Source organism: Artemia sp. Qi Xiang Cuo, chromosome 16, assembly GCF_049724085.1.
Source record: "Artemia sp. Qi Xiang Cuo chromosome 16, ASM4972408v1, whole genome shotgun sequence".
NCBI classification, from domain to species: Eukaryota; Metazoa; Arthropoda; class Branchiopoda; order Anostraca; family Artemiidae; genus Artemia; species Artemia sp. Qi Xiang Cuo.
Genome location: NC_142809.1, coordinates 53202322 through 53225070, shown reverse-complemented (window position 1 = coordinate 53225070; position 22749 = coordinate 53202322). Strand labels below are relative to the sequence as shown.

Below are 22749 nucleotides of genomic sequence, written 5' to 3'. Positions count from 1 at the left end.
AATCAGTATAAAAAGCAGATTTTTCAAATGCATTTTTGTTTTCAAAATTTTCACTTTGAGGGTTCTTTTAGCAAAATATTTGGAAGTGAAAATTACAAGAGTTTTGGTAATTTCCTCCCCGCATACTCATCGAATAAGGCAAAAAAAAAAGTTATATTTAACCAATCATAGTAATAGCTCCACACGTTTAAAATCTACAAAATACAGATATACAAATAAAATCTACAAAAAAAAAACACAAAATACTACCGAAAAATTTACAATTAAAAACGAATGCAAGAAGTCTGCACTTTCACTTTTATATAGACCTCTTTAATAACAGGTAATTTGTTAAAATAAATTTTAGCTCATTTGATCAGTGTTGAAGGGAGGGGCTAAAGTTAGTAGATCAAAACATCTGGCTTTTGCTGCTAAGAAAAAGCTTAAAAACCACAAACACTAAAAACTAGAAAACGAATACAGTGAAGGCAGTACACCATTACCTTAGTTTAAAACAGAAACAACCAGATTAACAACCACCATAAAACAACCACTAGGTGTATATTGGATGCTTCTAGAAAGAAAATATAATTTTGATGGTATGCTCTTAGCTTGAAAAAGAAAGCAGACACAACCACAAAGATTTTCTGGCTAAGAATGAGGAGCAATAACAGAATCTGGAGATCTGGAGATCTGGATCTGGAGATCTATGGAGAACAGAATCTGGAGATCTGGATCTGGAGATCTGGAGATCTATGGAGAACAGAATCTGGAGATCTGGAGATCTATTAACAAAACTTTAATAGAAAGTCCCTCACCTAATGTGAAAAATGTAACAACACCTTTGGCAGCTCAGTAAATTATCATAATAATATGCGAGTACTTAATAACTTAATAAAAAAACAGTTATTCTTCTGTTAATCCTGAGCATATTTTTGATCAGTCGTTTAATCAGTAAGTTTGAAATTCATATTTTGTTTCAATGAATGCTTTCGAACATATTCTAGCATTAAATGTGTGGCATACATTTTTTTTTACCTACTTCAGTAGTAGGTTCACAAGTAATATTTTTTGTGTTCAGCTTTGACGTAATTTTCAGTATTAAAATACCTAACTGCAGAACATTGGGAAACATTGGAGTAAAAACCTTGGAATTAGATTTTCTAAGATTAAATTTTATCAACAAAAGTTACAACAAAAAACACAACATGCCATAGGTTCTAAATAGTTGAGCTTGTCCAAGGAGTCCATGGTGATGCAATAGGCTAAATTGTCTAGGTTTTAAGCAGATAGTAAAGGAAACATAAATATAAACAATAAAAATAAAAAAAATAACAAAAACAAAAAAATAAAAGATAAAAAAGAGAACAATGATGCTGGTTAAAAAAAAAATGAATTCCTCAGAGACAAGTGTTGTTTTTTTTGTACTCAGCTTTGATGGTTTTATTTGTAATACAGTAGCTCCTTGGTTCCTGAAATCTTGTACTTCTTCATGCCCTTTTAGGTTTGCTGCTCTACACAAAGGACAATCCATACCCTGGGGACCCTCTAGCCTAGAGGGTTAAAGAGCTTACTGCCAAAAGCTTCCTTAAAGTCTCGACTTTCTTATGGTGTTTAACAAATTAATACTAAGACATAACTGGGCATTGTAACTTAAGCAAAAATAACTTACTTAAACTTACTTGTTTAAACTTAAACTTAAACTTGTTTAAACTTAAACTTAAACTTACTTGTGACTGTATTTCCTTGCTTCATCTTGATTATAAAACTGAAAATAAAAAAGAAACTATATGAAGACCAAAAAGATCTAGAAACAATAAACTGAAGACAGAAAACACAAGCCAGCCAATACAAAAAAGAATGCTTTCTATTATTATACTAATTGTGACTAAATAAACAAAATTAAGAAGTAGTAGCTCTCAGGAAGAAATATACTAAACAAAAAATATCTAGAAATAGAAACATGTGGTTGGGTGAGCATATACCGAATTGCATCAAAGAAGAGGGGTAATTTTGCCTCTAAAATTGCTCAAACATACTCCCTCTAGTAAATTCCCTTTATCCCCCCTGGCTACCCTACCAGTATGACTCTGGTTCGAGAGTTTCCACGTGCAAAAATTATCCTATAATAAACAGTCCGCCTCAAGAATTATCCGCTCCATCCAATCACCCAGTTCAAGCTTCGTTCTTAAAGTCTAACCATAAACCAGTGAATTATCCGCTCCATCCAATCGCCCAGTTAAAGCTTCGTTCTTGAAGTCTAACCATAAACCATATTATCCGCTCCATCAAATCACCCAGTTCAAGCTTCGTTCTTAAAGTCTAACCATAAACCAGAGAATTATCCGCTCCATCCAATCGCCCAGTTAAAGCTTCGTTCTTGAAGTCTAACCATAAACCATATTATCCGCTCCATCCAATCTCCGAGTTAAAGCTTCGTTCTTAAAGTCTAACCATAAACCAGTGAATTATCCGCTCCATCCAATCCCCCAGTTAAAGCTTCGTTCTTAAAGTCTCACCATAAACCAGTGAATTATCCGCTCCATCAAATCTCCCAGTTAAAGCTTCGTTCTTAATGTCTAACCATCAACCAGAGAATTATCCGCTCCATCCAATCGCCCAGTTAAAGCTTCGTTCTTGAAGTCTAACCATAAACCATATTATCCGCTCCATCCAATCCCCCAGTTAAAGCTTCGTTCTTAAAGTCTAACCATAAACCAGTGAATTATCCGCTCCATCCAATCGCCCAGTTAAAGCTTCGTTCTTGAAGTCTAACCATAAACCATATTATCCGCTCCATCCAATCTCCCAGATAAAGCTTCGTTCTTTAAGTCTAACCATAAAACAGTTAATTATCCGCTCCATCAAATCGCCCTGTTAAAGCTTCGTTCTTGAAGTCTAACCATAAACCAGTGAATAATCCGCTCCATCCAATCACCCAGTTAAAGCTTCGTTCTTGAAGTCTAACCATAAACCATATTATCCGCTCCATCCAATCGCCCAGTTAAAGCTTCGTTCTTAAAGTCTAACCATAAACCATATTATCCGCTCCATCCAATCGCCCAGTTAAAGCTTCGTTCTTAAAGTCTAACCATAAACCAGTGAATTATCAGCTCCATCCAATCACCCAGTTAAAGCTTCGTTCTTAAAGTCTAACCATAAACCATATTATCCGCACCATCCAATCACCCAGTTAAAGCTTCGTTCTTAAAGTCTAACCATAAACCAGTGAATTATCCGCTCCATCCAATCACCCAGTTAAAGCTTCGTTCTTGAAGTCTAACCATAAACCAGTGAATTATCCGCTCCATCCAATCGCCCAGTTAAAGCTTCGTTCTTGAAGTCTAACCATAAACCAGTGAATTATCCGCTCCATCCAATCGCCCAGTTAAAGCTTCGTTCTTGAAGTCTAACCATAAACCAGTTAATTATCCGCTCCATCAAATCACCCAGTTAAAGCTTCTTTCTTATAGTATAACCATAAAGTAGATACTTATCCGCTCCATCCAATAACCCATTTAATGCTTCGTTATTGAAGTATAAAAATACACAATATTATCCGCTCCATCAAAGCGCCCATTTAAATATTCGTTCTTAAAGTCTAACCATAATCCAGAGAATTATCCGCTCCATCCAATCACCCAGTTAAAGCTTCGTTCTTGAAGTCTAACCATAAACCATTGAATTATCAGCTCCATCCAATCACCCAGTTAAAGCTTCGTTCTTGAAGTCTAACCATAAACCAGTGAATTATCCGCTCCATCCAATCGCCCAGTTAAAGCTTCGTTCTTGAAGTCTAACCATAAACCATATTATCCGCTCCATCCAAACGCCCAGTTAAAGCTTCGTTCTTAAAGTCTAACCATAAACCAGTGAATTATCCGCTCCATCCAATCGCCCAGTTAAAGCTTCGTTCTTGAAGTCTAACCATAAACCATATTATCCGCTCCATCCAATCGCCCAGTTAAAGCTTCGTTCTTAAAAGTCTAACCATAAACCAGTGAATAATCCGCTCCATCCAATCGCCCAGTTAAAGCTTCGTTCTTGAAGTCTAACCATAAACCAGTGAATTATCCGCTCCATCCAATCACCCAGTTAAAGCTTCGTTCTTGAAGTCTAACCATAAACCATATTATCCGCTCCATCCAATCGCCCAGTTAAAGCTTCGTTCTTAAAGTCTAACCATAAACCAGTGAATTATCCGCTCCATCCAATCACCCAGTTAAAGCTTCGTTCTTGAAGTCTAACCATAAACCAGTGAATTATCCGCTCCATCCAATCACCCAGTTAAAGCTTCGTTCTTGAAGTCTAACCATAAACCAGTGAATTATCCGCTCCATCCAATCACCCAGTTAAAGCTTCGTTCTTAAAGTCTAACCATAAACCAGGGGATGCTTCACTGATTACCCGTGATTACTCAGATGAAAGCTATAGTTTCTCCTCTTTAATAGAAGAAAGTTTTACAAAAGAGAAAATTTTTACCTGCGGCTCTCTCAGTTTACCCCCCAATTTTTAAAAGTGAACCTCTACCCCTTCCACTTCAAAATCGGTTTAATAGTCTCTTGGTTCAGGGTGGTGAGTTTGAGCCTTACGGCAAACCTCCCTACAATAATCCGAATGATAATATTTTACATTTAGGGGATGTTCTCCCCAATCACAGCATTGATTTTAATACTTACACCCTGCCAAAGTTGCCTCAGAACAAAGCTTTTTTGAAGAAATCTGTTGTTAAAGAGTTTGATAAAAAACGTTATCATTTTCTCGTTCTCCATCTTAGGAAAACCGAAAGTTTAAATTTTGAGTATTCTTGTTAGTATTCTTAATGATATTAGTAATTCCGGATGTTACCCGTCGTGCTGGAAGCTGGGCTATATTACTCCAATCCAAAAGAAGGGATGCGTGAACGATTTTACTGGGGTTCGACCAATCACCTTAACCCCAGTTTTTTCAAAAATGTATAAGGGTTTCATAGCTAATTGGTTAAAGGCAGAGATTCTTGAACTTATTGGCTTACAACAATATGGAAACCTGAAGGAGACATCTACTTCACACTATTTTCTTAGTCTTCTTGACACTATTCTTAAAAACCTTGAAAACCCTGATACTTGGTTGAATCTTTTGTTAATTGATCTCCAGAAAGCGTACGACCTAATTGACCACAATATCCTCCTAAATAAACTGCTGACGGAGCTTCAAGTGAGTCCCTTTCTAGTTCAAATTGTTGCCTCCTTTTTAACCAATCGTTCTCAAGTGCCTAAATATAAAAATGTTTTTTCCGATCCCCTTCCTATCTTTTGTGGGGTGCCGCAGGGAACTCTGATGGGTCCCTTTATATTTCTTATAATGGTTAATAGCCTCGTGACTCACCACACAGGGCGATGGAAGTATGTGGACGACCTGTCTGCACTTGAGGTTTGTCGACGAAATATTAAAATCTCAATTATGACATTACTTGACGATGTCACCCAGGAGGCTTCTTTGTCGAAGATTAATGTTAATTCTAATAAATCGTCAGTTATGACAGTTTATTTTTTAAAATCCCCCCCTTCTTTCACAAACCCTATTCCTCCCAAAATCTCGGTCACATGCATTAAACTACTTGGGGTGACAATAACTGCTGACTTGAAGTGGGATGCCCATGTTCAAAATATCCTAAAACAAGCTTCCCCTTCAGTTTCCCTTCTAAAACTTTTGATAAAAGTTTTCTTGCCCCCCTAAGGATCTTTTCCAACTTTATTGTTCTTTTATTCGGCCAATACTGGAGTTTGCTTGTCCGGTGTGGCATTTTGGTCTTTCTTCAGAGCATATTTATCAGATTTAAAATGTCCCAAAACGAGTACTTAGAATCATAAATGGTGAAGGGAAGATTCCATATCATTATTTTCTAGGTAAGTTCAAGCTCACCACGTTGGCCGAGAGAAGGAACCTCCTATGCCTTCGTTTCGGTACCAAGACCCTATCTGTTCCTCGATTACGTTCCATCATCCCCGAACCTTACCTTTTCGCCCGCAACAGACAGTGTCTTATAAAATCCCAAAAAGTCCACAAACTGACTCTTATCCCCGCTAAACATGAAATATATCGGAAGAGTTTTGTTGAGTTATACAATAGCCAGAAAAATTAGTCTTCAATTTTATTGTTATCATTTTTTTTTTTACTTTTTAACTAAATTTTTGACTCATCGTATTTTTTTATGTATTTTTATTAATTTTATTGTTTCCTATTTTGTTTTATTTTTGACTTTTTAATTAAGTGTGAACCTTTTTCGTATATTTTTTTTTACAATTAATTATGTTTGACGTGAACGACACGTTCTTTTGATGATATATATATATATATATATATATATATATATATATATATATATATATATATATATATATATATATATATATATATATATATATATATATATATATATATATATATATATATATATATATATATATATATATATATATATATATATATATATATAATATAGTGCTTTTTTTTGGACGTAAAATTCAAAGTCAGCAAACATGCTGTGAAAGAAATTTTTAAAATAAAATTCTATTCTATTCTAAATGGATGCCAGAACGCCAGAAGATACATATTTTGGTCAGCAGATGACCTTAATCTCCCTTAGACTTTTTTTTAACCTATTCTGCACAACCGCACAAATACAAGGGATGATAGCAGAATCCTCTACCTTAAAAATAGATATTCCATAGAACTTACCCTTGGAAGTCTTGGAAAACAGTGGTCTGAAAATACCGCACTTTGTATTTGAAACCACCTGACCCTGAAAATATTTAGGTTTTTTTTTCAATCCCTCTCTTCCCCACCCCCTCAGTAGTACCAACTTGGAGACCTATAAATAAAACTGAAACAGTAACAATAGTTCTCTAAGTAATATCTAAGTGTTGATTTTTTTTTTATCTGTTGGTTGATCAGTGTTCCAAACACTTGACTGACTTTACCTTTATTTGCTTGAGAAGAGGTCATACCCAATTTATCATAGTTCCTTCTAATGCAACTTAACGCACAATAGGTACCGCATCGTTTCAGTCGGCAATAACTGAATCAGTTGGCAATTTGTATCAGTTGGCAGTAACTGTGCCAGTTGGCAATTTATTGGCTACTTAGCCAATAAAATTGCATTAAAAAATTAACAGTTTAATAACTCTAATTCCAATTTCAGATTAAAATATACAGAATATTAATAAATTAATCACTAAAGGGAAAAATATGGACATGACGTTTTATCTTGGTGGATAAATATGAAAAATCTGCCCACTGGAAATAATTTAATTTAATTCAGATTTGAATTTAATTCTAATTTTAAATTACTCAATATTAGCAATATGAACAAATTAATCAGTGAAGATAAAAATATTGACATGATATTTTCCTCTTGGCGAATAAATGCAAAGAATCTACAGCTGTAAATTACTCAAGTTAATTTAGTTCCAATTTAAATTATAAAATCTTGGCACTATGCATAAATTATTCAAAGCATAAAATAGTGACTTGATATTTTTATCTACGAACTGGGAATAAGTTAATTTAGTTCTAATTGTGAATTATATAATATTAGCAATATGAATAAATTAATCAATACAGGTGAAAACACTGGCATGACATTTCTATCTTTCTGGATAAATGCTAAAAATGTACCAATCAGAAGTAATTCAATTTAATTTTAGTTTAGATCTAATTTTAAGTTAATTATTGGAAGTGAAAATACTGACATGAAATTTTTATCTTAGTAGATTAATCCAACACAACTACCAAGTGGAAATAATTTAATTTTTAAGTTATTTAACATCAGCAATATAAATAAATTAATCAATGAAGGTGAAAACACTGATGTGAAATTTTTATCTTGATGGGTTAGCACAACAAATATACTAATTGGATATATATAATTTAATTCTTATTTCAATTCAATTTTTAAATTGTGAAGTATTAACAATAGAAATAAATTAATCAATGAAAGTGAAAATACTGACAAGATATTTTATCTGGGTAGATAAATGCAACAAACCCACCAACTGGAAATAATTTAATCTGATTCTAATTTTAGTTCCATTCTAATTCTAATTTTTATAATATTGGCAATAGGAATAAATGGATCCATGAAGATCAAAATACCAACATGGCATTTTTATCTGGTAATTAATGCAACAAATCTACCAGCCATTTAGTTCTAACTTTACAATATTAGCAATATGAGAAAATAATGTAAACAGTTTTGAGATGGGTGGTACAATTGTACCAGATTCAGTACATTTTCCTGTGATCTTTATATCTGTACAACTTTTTCTTTAACTTGGAAGTTCAGCACAATTTTGCTGAACTGGTAAAAATTCAATACATTTACTCCAAAATTCAGCATTTTTTGTTGATGATCAGGATTAGGACTTACTGTTCATTGTTGTAAAAAGGCTGATGCCTCGCGAGTTCTCTCTCTCTCTCTCGCTCATATTTTGCGATCTGGAGGGCTCTATGGGTTTTGTGCAAACTCTCCTTTTCAACTATTCCTTTCAGAAAGTTGGCATCAAATTTAAAACTCTAAAGACGAGGATTTTGCCTCAAATGTTGCTTAATCACACTTTCCCTAGGAAAATTGATGCCAGAAGATACACATTTTGGTCAGTCGATTACCAGCCTTTCCCTTGGACTTTTTTTAAACGTATTTTGTACAACTATGCCTAAACACAGAGTAAGATATCAGACTTCTGTTCCTTAAAAAATAGATATTCTAAAGAAGTTACCTTTGGAAGCATTGGAAAACATTGGTCCAAAAAAAAACCTTTGTATTTAAAACCACTCCGCCCCCTCAAATATGTAATTTTTTTTTTTTAGATCCCTCTTCTTTTTGCTTTAGAAAGTTGACATCAAATTTAACCCTCTAAAGACGAGGCTCACTCAGTTCCATCGTTAAGGTAGGGTGTTTTAAGCATAACAAAACGAAAAATAATCGTAAAGAAGAGAAAACGAGGATGATAACAGCCAGTTAAAATTAGATGAGAACTATGCCAATATTTTGGTCGAGACTTCCGCTTGGCTGTCTTCAGTGCAGAATAAACTAATAATAAACACAGATAAAAGTCTACAGGACAATATAAAAAAAAACAAGCCTTAAAACAAACAAGAAAACTAAAATAAGAAGATCCTTCCTATGTAATGATGAAAGGGTAACTGAATAAAAAATATGATAGTGAATGGCATTTCAAACTTTCATTTGATGTAAATCTTTTTAAAGGCCAATTGCTTAACAGGCATGGTTGAGAATGTATCACCTTATTGTCGAGTGGCTTGACCAAGGAAGTGCGATTGTCGATCTTCTCCTAGTGAACTACCGAAAAGCCTTTGACCTTATTCGCCATTTCATAGCTGTGACAAATTTACGCGCAATGGGTGCAAGCAAGCATATTCTCGTTTTAGTGATCGATTTTTTGCAAGACCGTTTCCAGTGCGTCTACAGCCTTTTCCCTGGAGACACCAACTCCAAATAGGCTGAGCTCACGTGTGGTGCTCCACAAGGCACGAACCTTGCAACGCTGTTGTTTTTAGCAGTTGTAAACTTTGTTATTTCTGAGTTTGAGGACAGGTTTAAGTACGTAGACGACTTGTCAGTTCTTCTGAAATATCTCATTGATAACTCCGAGGTAGTTCCCCAATTCAGTGATGCAATAATGAGCAGCTTTAAAGACCAATGTATTATCAACAGCCTTCAAATCAATGAAGGAAAAAACTAAATTCTTTGCTTTAATCCTCTTAAGAGGGACTTTGTCGGTCCTCCTCCACCGTATCCTAGTGTATCTTCGGCTGTAATTCTCGGTGTCACATTTAGCGTTGACTGCTCGTTTAGTACTCATGTTGCTACAATCACTAAAAAGGCAACTGGTGCGGTGCGTATCCTTATCTTACTACGTCGGTTTAGTTTTTCTGTGTCCCAACTTAAGACGGCTTATCTTAAATACATCTGACCAATTCTCAAGTAAGCTTGCTCTGTATGGGGCCCTCAAGTCAACCAAGTCAACGAAACAAGTTAACTAAGCGATCAGCTTGAGTCACTAGGAAAAAGAGTCTTTAAAGTTATTCTTTCAGACGCATATGTAAGTTATGAATCGGCATTATCTGTCCTACAACTACCATCCCTTCACGAACGTAGTTTGCGTTTGATCTGAAAATTTGGCCAATTTCTTCTTAGCAGTGAAAAACATAGAAAGATTCTACCACCAGTTATGAGGAATAAAATAAACAGACGCTCAGCTAACAAAGTGAGACTGGAATTGCCTACTCCAAGAACAAACAGTTTCGCCAATTCGTTCGTTCCTTTTTACATGTCATTGTTTAATAAATTACAGTCTCGTATTTTTTTCTTGTTTTTGTTGTAAGTACTAGCGCCATTTAGTTGGAATTTTTGCTTCTAAACTATGCTTGCTTGTATAAATAAAAGTATTCTATTATCAGAGATCCTATTAAGTTGCGAAATATGATTTTGTGGACAGACATAAACACGATCGGAATTAATAATTTCATTATAAACAAGGCTTAGATAAGTTTCTCCAGTATCTCTGTTCACGGCGACATACTGGGACACACTTTTTTTTTATTTCAACTGCCTCCCTGAAAATTTGCATGAGACCTTTAATGGGTGCAATTATGGAGGTGTTATCAAACAAAATGAAATTATGTGGGTTGTCATAGATGCAAAATCAAGCAAAATCAAAAGTCTCAGGCCTTTGGCGTAGCCCCCATGGCTTTGTTGATTCAGGACCTGTGGTTTGATAACCTTTCCCCCAATTGTTAGTAGGTCTTCCCAATATAAAAACATCCGCAAGAACAAGGAATACTATAGACACGACTAGCCAGAATGGAGCTGGTTTTATCCTTGCCGCAGTTGAAAATTTCTGTTTTTATTTGAATTTTTAAAAGCGATATTAAGGTAATGTTTTCTTAAAATTCTTCTCAATTTGTCACTCAATTTAGGAATATACAGTAGAAAAATGGAAAGTTTCTTATCACCCACAATAGGGATGCTATCTGTTGGGGGTTGTTGAGCTGATGCATCCTTTTCTGCCTTTTTTTTTAGCCTTTTTACATTGTCCTGTGGACTTTTATCTGCATGTTTTATTAGTTTATTCTGCACTGAAGACAGTCGAACAGAGGTCTTGACCAAAATATTTGCATAGTTCTCTTACGATTTTCACTGGCTTTTTTATTATCCTCGTTTCTCTCTTCTTTACGATTTTTTTTTCATTTTGCAATGCTTAGCCAGTTTGGTCTCAAAATTGTTTGAATTATACAGATTTGCCCCATTGGTATCACTTAAACATGTAGTGATTATTTACAACATAATTTTGATCAGGTCAGGAATATTTCATGGGTAAGGTAGGCTTATGGGAAAAAATTGCAACTATGGCTATACAGCCTTAAATAGTTCAACAAAAAATTAAGCAGGTAGATTTGTGGTAAATATTTCTGATTATCCAACTGTGCTATAGGAACGGAGCTAATTATCTGTGCTAATTATCTAATTAGCTAATTATCTAATTATCTGTAACTGTGCTAATTTTCTGTTCTTTTTTGTAAAGACAATCCAACAGTTTGTATGATAAAAAAGAGAGAAATGAGTAGGGTATTATATATTACGTTGACAATATATTTTTCTGATTAGATGCGCTTTGGTTGTGAAGGAAATAGATGTATGTATGTTACATGTGCCTATCCCAGCCTATTCAGAGCCTCTCATATTCCAAATGGCAAAACCAATAGCAAAAATTGACAGATTCAAACTTGTGGTTCGAATCTGAGACTCATGGTCCAGTTTCTGGAACTTGTGGTTCCTGCGCCATCTTTTCGAGACTTGTAATTCAAAACAGTGAGACTCGTGTGTTCTTTTTTGAAACTACTGTGAGACTGGTGGGTCGCATTCGCCACCCTGAGAGATTACTAGGCTATTCAAAGGGAGATGCACACATTGCATGAAGTGGAACACGGGCTAAAAGTCTTGGAATTTTGTACAATTTTTTTTTCAGAAAGCACCCTTTTATAGCTTTGAATGGTACAAATTAAAATGTTAACATCTCCACACTGACTGTAAAGGAGAATAAAATTGACATGACATATTATCTTATTGGATAAATACAACAAATCTACCAATTGGAATAATTTAATTCAATTCGAAGTTTAATTATTTTTTTTTTAATTTTATAATATTAGCAACAGAAACAAGTCAATTAATAAAGGTGAAAATACTGACATAATATTTCTATCTTGGTGGATAAATGCAACATAACTACCAACTGGAACTAATAAATAACCAGCTAATTAGTGAGATCAACTGATTTTTTTTTACCCAAACGTTTTGCTAGTCTCTACAATACAACTCACTAGTCTTACCCTGTGCAAGAGACAAAAATGGCTATTCAGTAAGGTTGGATCCAGGGGAGGGGGGTCAGGGTTTGACCTCCCCCCCCCTTAAAAATTGTCAAACTTGTAGAAACCTAACAAAAATGCTTGTAAACAAATTTCTGATGTGTTCTTTAAAGTTTTTTTTGTACCCTCCTCCCAAACAAGAACCCTGAATAAGCCCTTGCTATTCTGTTTTCTTATTTTTGGGTTCGCACGTTTATTTCTATGCTCTATCACTAGTATGACTATGACTTGATAGAAGGAAGAAAGCGAATTCCTTTTTTCTTATAAATAGATAGATAGATAGATATTTTATTCAGCTGCTAGGCCATACACAAACATTACAATGATTATACAAGACAACAGCCAGTATAACTTAAATAAATGGTATAACTACTAACAACAAACAAAAACCTTAAACCCATTATTTACATTTTTTGAAACCCTCTGTTATAAATCCAGTCACTACTATAATCGTCTCCCGGGATGAAGATTTAAGGATCCCAGAAAAAAACCCTTCCCCTTCACCTACATACTTCAATCTCAAACCTAAAAGCCCCTGGCACACTGTCAAAAAAATGGAGCAAATTTTCTTCCTCCATACCACATAAAGAGCAAGTATAACATGATCTCAGGCCCTGAGCATTTCTTTCAAATACTTTTAATCTACTTTTTAAGGGCAAACCATTCGCTCGGACCTGGAACCACAGACGCAAGTTTTCCGATGGTAAATTCAGCTTAAAATAATATTCTAGTCCAAAAGACTTTTTTATCTTAGTTTAACACTCTTTTATAAAATATTTATTTTATAAATAAATATTTGTACAGAATCACATAGACAACAATTCCGCAAAACACATGAAAATAGTTTCTTAGACTCCTTAGCCATTTGAAAAAAATAAAATTACAATTCTTTGGGCTTGCTTGGAAAGTTGCCAAGGCACATAAGTAAAACTTCTAGGAGTAGGTCTAAGGCCTGAATTTGGGCCTGTTAAGGTTTTTTGAACCTTGAGCCTCCGCCCTCTTTCTATGGATAAAAGTTTAAAAATTCTGAAAATAATGGTCCTTAACCTATCTTAACTTTAAAAACAAAAATTTTCAAGTTTGGTTCCAGAGCTCGTTAACTGATAAATTTAAATTTTTCTCACAATTAATGTTAATTCTATGAAATTTTTCACTCTCTTTGTTCAACAGCTTTTGAAGAAGCCACTCATATAGAATTTTAACTTCATTTGTGCAGAAATTTCTTAAAAGAGGTGACAAATTTGCTAGCTAAGAGATAAACATACCATTCACATATATTTCCAACATTATAATCACCACTGTTGTAATTCCATCCTACTCCACCCCCCTTATATCTGAATATACCCATAGGATAAATTCGAACATTTGAACATTTTGTTAATGTTTTTAAACTTGCAGTATAAACTAACGGTTGTTGAGAAATCAGTTTTTTTTAAAATACAGAGAGACAAAATGACTAAACATTAAGATAAGGCCATGGATTATATCTAGGCATCATGGACGGTGCCACTATTTCTTGAAAACATAAGGTAGGGGGCAAGATACATTTTCAAAATCCAGGAAGAGGAGTCAATTTGCTGTTTTTCTAAAATATTTCCAAACCACACACCAAAAAAAGTATTTTTTTTTTTCAAAACCTAAAGGGGGGCAAATTTTTTTTTTTTCAAAAAAGTCCCTGATTATGGATTGAGGATAGGAACCCGTTGCAGCAATTAAAATTATTATTTTCAGGGAAAGTACTGAAATGGGAATAAAATAATAAATTTATCCTATAAGCACATAAAGCACATAAATCACCTCTTGTAAAAACAACCATTTCTATAGCCTAACAAATCTATTTTGGAAAGTTTTACTTTTGCAACAAAGTTTGTCCAAGGCCATAAGTGCTTATTGTTCTTTGAAGGGGAAGGAGATAGCCTACCCCTAAGATTTTTCCTTGGAGTATAATTTAGGCTCTGGATCTATTCTTGTAGATTTCATTAACCTCTAAACTACCCAACTTCACAAAGTAGTGAAAAGTCTACTGTCTAGAACTATACTAAAAACACTTTATCAAAGCTTCATTTAGATTGTAAATCAATTTATGGATGTTTTATGGTAAGTTTACCTTAAAATATAAAACCAGATAGTAAAAAACAATCAACCAAACTATTTCATTTCCTATTTAATATTTTTCCCAAACATAATAATGCTAGCTTACCATAGCGTTGAGCATCCTAGCCCCCCTCCTTCTCTAGTATCTAGATATAGTCATAGGCTATAAAGCTTTTGAGTGAGTTTGCCATTATTTCTTAAGCAGTATAAGTCTAGCATTCCTATTTTCCAGGAGGGGACACTATAAAATAGGCCAATACTTACTTGGCCTATATCACTCCTGGCCTATATCATAACTTTGATGGAATAATAGAGACTATATAAATGCTGTAACAGGGGCAGAGTCCACTGGAGACAAAGTTATAAGCAGACAGTCTCTTGCATGATATTCTTGTCATTGTTTCCTTTTGTGTATGGTAGCATTTGCTGAACTGTTAAGAGAAATTAACAGAGTAATAAAGAAATTCAAAAGGATGATGTAATTTTTTGAAGTCACTACATAGGATGAAAGGTTTGATGAATACAACAGAACACTTCACAAATACAAAAAAAAAACTGTGGCTCAAAACTGCAACAGAAATTGCAGAACATATCAGTCTAGAGCCAATTTTGACATCCCACATGATATCTAAAAAAAAATATTGCCAAAAGGAATTACAGAAGATAAATCACGTTGCATTGTCTGAGGAAAGACTCTTCATCTCCATAAAGGAAGTTATAGATGTAATGATGATTGATTTAAAGATCCAGATGAAAAGCACTAAAAATCCCTTTGAAATTGTGAAACAGCTAATTTGTACAAAATAGTCCAAAGAACATAAAACAATTAAGAAGTAAATTCAGCAGATATAAATTCCTATCATAGGCAGCGCAATAGCACTGCGTAAGTAAAGAACAATGTTGGCACAATGTATTATTTTTGGTTTTTTCCTCTATACCCTGGGACTTTGTATCAAAGGAGTTGTCATAGAAACTTCGAAAAGGACTCATTAAATTGGAAATTGGAGTGGCCAGTGCCCTTTTTAATAGTCGAAAGTGATTGGAGAGCAACTAGCCCTCTCCCCCCCCCCCCGCCCATCATTCCCCCAAACATCCAATCAAAATTTTCAGACAGCCATTTTATTCAGCATAGTTGATTTCCAGATAGAAAACATGTTTTTGAGTAGGACACTCCCCCACAACCCTCAGGATAAGGGTTTTAAGTTATGTCCTGAGGGCATATAAGAACAATGTTGGCACAATGTATTATTCATTATTTTGTTCCTTTAGAGCAGGGCACTTCATATCAAAAAAGTTGTCATAGAAACTTTGAAAAGGGCTCATTCAATTGGAAATTGGAGTGGCTTATGCCCTTTTTAATTGTCAAAAGTGATTGGAAGGCAACTAACACCCCTTCCAAGCCCACCATTTCCTGAAACACATCGAATCAAAATTTTGAGATAGCCTTTTGTTCCACGCAGTTTAAAATTCAGGAAATTACACATTTGAGCAGGACACTCCCCTGATAGTCTTCAGGGCAAGGGTTATAAGCTATGCCCTGGGAGCATATAAATTTTTATTGAAATCTTTGTCATAGAAATTTCAAAAAGGGCTCATTTGATTGGAAATTCAAAGGTCTAGTGCCCTTTTTAATAGTCAAAAGTCATTTGAGGACAACTAACCCCCCTCTCACGCCCATCTTTTCCCCAAACACATCCAATCAAAATTTTAAGATTGCCATTTTGTTCAGCATAGTTCACTTCCAGATAGAAATTATGACTTTGACGAGGACACTCCCCCAGAGCCCTCAGGGCAAGGGTTGTAAGTTATGCCCAGGGGGCATATAAGGTTTTTTATAGAACGCGTTGTCATAGGAACTTCAAAAAGGGCTCAGTCGATTGGAAAATGAAATGGCTAGTGCCCTTTTTAATAGTCAAAAGTGATTTGAGGGCAACTCTCACGCCCCGCTTTTCCCCAAACACATCCAATCAAAATTTTTAGATAGCCAATTTGTTTTACGCAGTTTAAAGTTCAGGAAATTATACCTTTGAGCAGGACCCCCCCCCCCAGTCTTCAGGGCAAGGGTTATAAGTTATGCCCCGGGGGCATATGAGTTTTTATTGAAATCTTTGTTGTAGAAACTTGAAAGAGATCTTTCAATTGGAAATTCAAAGTGCTAGTGCCCTTTTTAATAGTCAAAAGTGACTTGAGGGCAACTAACACCCCTATCATGCCCACCTTTTCCCCAAACACATCCAATCAAAATTGTAAATAGCCATTTTATTCAACGTAGTTGAAAGTTTTGGAAATTAGGTCTTTAAGGATGATAACCCCTCCCCCCACAACCCTCAGGGCAAGGGTTGTAAGTTATGCCCTGGGGGCATGTAAGGTTTTTATAGAAAGCAATGTTGTAAAAACATCAAAAAGGGCTCATTAAATTGGAAATTGAAAGGGCTAGTGCCCTTTTAATAGTCGAAAGTGATTGAAGGGCAACTAACTCCCTTCTTGTGCCCACCATTTCCCCAAACACATCCAATCAAAATGTTTAGATATCTATTTTGTTCAATGCAGTCGAAAGTTCTGGAAATTAGGTCTTTTAGGATAATAACCCTCTCAGAGCCCTCAGTGCAAGGGTTATAAGTTATGCCCTGGGGGCATATAAGGTTTATATAGAAAGTTGTTGTAGTAATTTCAAAAAGAGCTCATTTGTTTGGAAATTGAAATTGGCCTTTTTAATAGTTGAAAGTGAGTGGAGAGTAATTGACCCCCCTCCCACACCCACCATTTCCCCAAACACATTCAATCAAAGTTTAGAGATAGCCATTTTGTTCAACGTAGTTGAAAGTTCTAGAAATTATGTATTTAAGGATAACAAACCCCCCAGAGACCCCAGGGCAAAGATTGTAAGTTATTCCCTGGAGGCATATAAGGTTTTTATAGTTAGAGTTGTTGAAAAACTTCAAAAGGGGCTCATTCAATTGGGAATTGAGAGGGCTAGTGCCCTTTTTAATAGTCAAAAGTGATTAGAGGGTAACTAACCACCCTCTCATGTGCACCATTCCCCTAAACACAACCAATGAAAATTTTCAGATAGCCATTGTGTTCAACATAGTAGAAAGTTCTGGAAATTAGGTCTTTGAGGGTGACAACCCCCCCCCCAACCCTCAGGACAAGGGTTATAAGTTATGCCCTGGGGCATATAAGGTTTTTATTTAAAGCATTGTCATGGACACTTCAAAAGGGCTCATTTGATTGGAAATTGAAAGGGCTAGTGCCTTTTTTAATAGTTGAAAGTGATGGGAGATTGACTAACCATTTTCCCAAACACATCCAATCTAAATTTTGATATAGCCATTTTCTTTAACATAGTTGAAAGTTCTGGAAATTATGTCTTAGAGGATGACAACTACCCTCAAAGCCCTTAGGGTAAGGGTTGTAATTTATGCCCTGGGGGCATATAAGGTGTTTACAGAAACCGTTGTCGTAGAAACTCAAAAAGGGCACATTTGATTGGAAATTGAAAGGCCTAACATCCTTTTTAGTATTCAAAAGTGATTAGAAGGCTTGAAATTGTTATAGTAAAGATCAATGTGGGTATAATGTATGATTTTTGTTTGTTGTTGTTTAGACCAGGGCACTTCATATCAAAGGAGTTGTCATAGGAACTTCGAAAAGGGCTCATTTGATTGAAAATAGAAAGGCTGATGCCCTTTTTAATAGTCGAACGTGATTGGAGGGCAACTAATCCCCTCCCATGCCCACCCTCCTATTTGCCTTTATGTTTAAAAACTAAATGTTGCCTTAAGATTAGATAAAAATGCACTGTGTTAATGCTAATTCCCAGTAAGGCATCTCAGCAGTATCCCAAGAATGACTGAGGGTATTATGTTCAAACTTTCCGGCTACTTCTGCTCTTAAAATTTAACAAAGTCAAAATAGTGTAAGTGTATCCAACCTATCAAAGAAAAAAAAATGAGCAAACAAAAAAACAAAAAAATGAGCAAAAATAAAATCAAATAATCTACAAAGCTTGAAACTACTGCAAATCAGCAATGATAAATAAATGAAACCCAACACAAACAAGAATGATAATAAATAACCAAGTCAAACTCAAAACGAGCAGAAATTAACATAAGTTGGGCTCAAAACACCTATGCCATCCCAAGGCCAGAACAAAATTTGCACTTTACTGAAAAAAAAAACAAATGAATGTGCATTGTCAGTTTAATATAAATGTACTGATATTTATTAATCAAAATGTTAATATTACTTGATTTATTAAATTTATAAAAGTAAAAAATTTATATTTTTTTCAGTAAAGTGCAAATTTTGTTCCGGCCTTGGGAAGGCATTGGGGTTTTGAGCCCAACTTATGTTAATTTCTGCTTGTTTTGTGATTGACTTGGTTATTTACTGTAATTTCTGTTCATTTTGGGTTCCATTTATTTACCAATGCTTATTTGTGGTAGTTTCACGCTTGGTAGACTATTTGATTTTATTTTTGCTCATTTTTTTGTTAATGGAGTTCTTTACTTTTCTTTGAAAAGCTTATTTTGTGGAAAAAGTTTTTTTTATTAATAATACTTAAAACTCAGAACAACCAGACATTATAGGCAGTGCAATAACACTGCTGAAGTAAAGATTGAGGTGGGAAAAACACATTGCTTATTTTTTTCTTATTTTCTATCTAGTCAAGACACTTTGCATAAGAGTTATAGTAGAAACTTCAAAAGGAGCTCATTTGATTGGAAATTGAAAATGTAAGTGCTCTTTTGAGAGTCTTCTGAAAAGCGATTAGAGGGCAAACTAGCTTGTCTGGCTATATGCAACATTGCTTGGCTCCTGGATTGTACCTTATGACATATGTAAGAAGTAGTGTGATTGGGAAAATTTGCCAAAGGAAGTGAAAATGCTACCCCTCATGCTGACCAGGTGTATCAAGAAGAATTCTTGTTGGAAGGTGAGCCTTAAGCTCCCACAAGTAGTTTTTAACTGCTTACATGTTTTTAAGAGTTATGTGCTTTCATGCTAGTTCATTCTGTATCAATGTATTAGATGATTTCTTTTTGCATTTTCACTACATTTGATTTTAACTGGCTTCTTTGAAAGAGGTGTACAAGTTTTAAAAGAAAAATATGAAACTAGTTATTGTGATTTCAAGAAAAACATACCATAGACAAAATGTAGACATAATTTAGCTAAAAATGACACATTTTTGGATGCTCACAGGACATATTCATAGATCAAAGCATTGGCAGTCTTGATCATATACTGGGTTATATGTAATTTTTGAAATGTTGAATAAAGCATAGGTGGATATCCCCATTTTGGTTAATGAATATAACATAGTAATATCTCCGCCTATCCTGAGGGCCTTGCCTTTAGGCTGAGAGCATAGTTAGTAGGTTTATAGCATAAAATTTAGCCCTGTTTTTAGCAAAATTATTAATTTATTGCTTGTCTTCAATGGGTAAAACAAAGAATATATAAGTGCAAGTTAAAAGCAAAATAAAAGTCCAGCAAGACAACCTAACTGTGCATGACATGGAAACAAGAATGGACATTACTGTAAATGGACATGGAAACAAGAATTAAAAGTATGTAGGCTTGTTGAAGGAGCAGGTCAAAGTCACAGGATGCCTGTCATATTGTATATCTACTCAGTCAAAACAGTACACCATCTTAGTGAACTCTTAAAGCTAATAAGTAAAAGCCATTATACTGCAATGCCAGTCTGAAGCAAAGAAGAAAAGATTAAGAAAAAAAGAACCACTGGTAATCAGAGTAATTTTTCAAATATAGTTCTTCAAAGTCACATAGTGTCTACAACAACATCTTTAACTGCAAGCTAAAAATAAGAATGAAAAACAAATAAAACATTCATGATGAGCATTTGATGTTCAAATCAGGTAATGACAGGATTTTGATTTTTTAGAGTTGTGACTTTAGCAGAAAACTCAAATTAAGACAAACATTACAAAAATGCATCCCTATCTTGGATGCAGTGGTAGCTGGAACCTGTTTTCATTTCTAAACTGGAAAAGCCTTAATGACCTTAATGACCAAGACTTGAAAAACTTGAGCAAAAAAAAAATAGCCATAATATTAAAGTCATTTAATATAATGATTATCCATAATATTAAAGTCATGATGAATTCCTGACTCAGGTATTGGGATTATTTAATCAACACCAGCTCCACAGATCACAATAAACTTAACCTACTTAATTTTAGTTCATTTAGTGCAAGATCTATTTTGCAAGGTTTCACTTTTATAACACACAGATTTTAAAGGTCATCAAAGGTCAGGACCCTCTAGTGGGAAAAGGAGTGGAGGCAGGTACTTGAAAATACCTTCCTGGGACATACTTTAGCCTGTAGACCCATCCCTGAAAGTTACATTTTCCTAACCTCACCCCTTTCAAAGATAGCCAAAAGTGGCTAAAGTACAATTTTACCCAGAACTTACCTATTACTTTAGTACTCCTACTCTCTGTAGGGAATTACTAGGGTATGAAATTCTGGGAACTGGACCTACTTTTGTAAGAAGGAAAGAGTTGTTCTATTGAAATTCTTTGAGTATATATAATTTGAGCTATATATTGTCCATTGGAGGTGTGAGGGTAGAATTCTACTTTAGCTACTTTTGACTATCTTGGAATGGGGTTAGGTTAGGAAAATGAAACTTTCAGGGATGGGTCTACAGGCCAAAGTATGTCCCAGAAAGGTATTTTGAAGTACCTACTTCCACTGCTACTCTCTCTAGAGGGTCCTGAAATTTGCCTACATGACAGGTCTAGGCTATTACCCATTGAAATTTAAACAAAACAACATTTTACCTTAATTTTCAGTTATCAGTGTTTTTTTTCTGGCTTTAGCTCTGAAAATGCAATTTCAGTTATTTGAGCAGAATTATGTTTATTTTTATTTTATTTTTTTTGCAGAATTTTATATTAATAAAATTTAAGAAATGTACTTGTATATCTTTAAAACCTTATAAATTGGGATTGAGCAAAGTTGTGAAGCTGAAAACAATTTTGTTGTACTTCATTTAAGCAGTAGATCTATTTTGCAAAGTTTTATTTCAATAACTCATAGATTTTTAAAGTAGCCTACATCAAAGGTTAGGACCCTCTAGAGGGAGAAGAAGTGGAGGTAGGTACTTCAAAATACCTTCCTAAGACATACTTTGGTCAATATCTACCAAATCATATTATTGAGTTAGGAATAAAGTGAATACACCATTTGATGCCTTTTTTGTGCTGATTACAAATATAATAAGCATTTCTATCGGAAATAAATTTCAGCCCCCCCCCCCCCCATATATAGGCTATACCTAACCTAGCCGAACCCTGAATTGGCATATATAGGGGGAGGTCTGAAATTCATTTCCGATAGAAATGCTTATTATATTTGTAATCAGCATAAAAAAAGGCATTGAATGGTGTATTCCCTTTAGTCCTAACTCAATAATATGATTTGGTAGATATTGACCCATACTTCAGCCTGTAGACCCATAGGCTACCTTTCATTTCCCTGACCTAGCCCCTTTCTAAGATAGTCAAAAGTAGTTAAAGTGGAATTTTACCAGTGGGAGTAAAGTTTAATGATCTACATTTAGGAATGATATAAGTAAGTAGCCTAGGCTATGCCTATTTTAGAATGTTTTGAAGTAAGCCTAGTTTTTAGAATTTTAGAGTATTTCCTTATGAATGAGGGATTACTTAACTGAAAATCATCTTGTGTTTCTAAAATAGTAAAAAACTACTAAACGACAGCATAGGTGTGATTTAAGAGTTAGTGTAGCCTAGTCTAAAACCAAAAGTTGAATTGTGTCTAGTAGGCTAATCTAAGATAAAACAGATTGTCTTACAATCTCTGGTGGTGCTTGATGTTCAGGTCTAGACATTATTTGCAAGAAAACGAATTTACTGTTGCAGAAGCTAGTTGTGTTTTTTATAAAACAACCGAATCTCAAATCTAGCGTGCTGAAAATTCAAAGTGTTAGCCAAATTTTCCTTTTCTTCATCTTTAGCTTAGTAGAACCATCCAAAACGAAAACCTGGAACCCACTGGCTGTACAATTGACTAAATTCACATGTCCACCATAATCAGTTGTCTCTCTTTTGGTTGAGGACAATCAATATTTTATGGAGAGGAGATTCGTATGAGCAGAAGTGGCAACGGATGCTTATAAGGACTCTTTCTAATAGATTATATGCAGAAATTTAATGATTACAATGCAGAAATGCCCCAAACGAGACTT

At 34.7% G+C, this 22749-nt stretch overlaps 1 protein-coding gene across 1 annotated transcript in view; it reads right to left on the bottom strand.

Annotated features, from left to right (window-relative positions):
- The window catches only part of LOC148943088 (18S rRNA (guanine-N(7))-methyltransferase), a 51171-nt gene extending 28662 nt beyond the window's left edge, over positions 1-22509 (bottom strand). The window contains exons 1-2 of the mRNA XM_089102555.1: positions 22357-22509; positions 1710-1747 (exon numbers count right to left, since the gene is read on the bottom strand). Coding sequence (XP_088958681.1) covers positions 1710-1747; positions 22357-22392 — 74 coding nt within the window. The 5' untranslated portion in view covers positions 22393-22509. The remainder of the gene's footprint in view (positions 1-1709; positions 1748-22356) is intronic.
- Between the last annotated feature and the right edge of the window lie 240 nt (positions 22510-22749).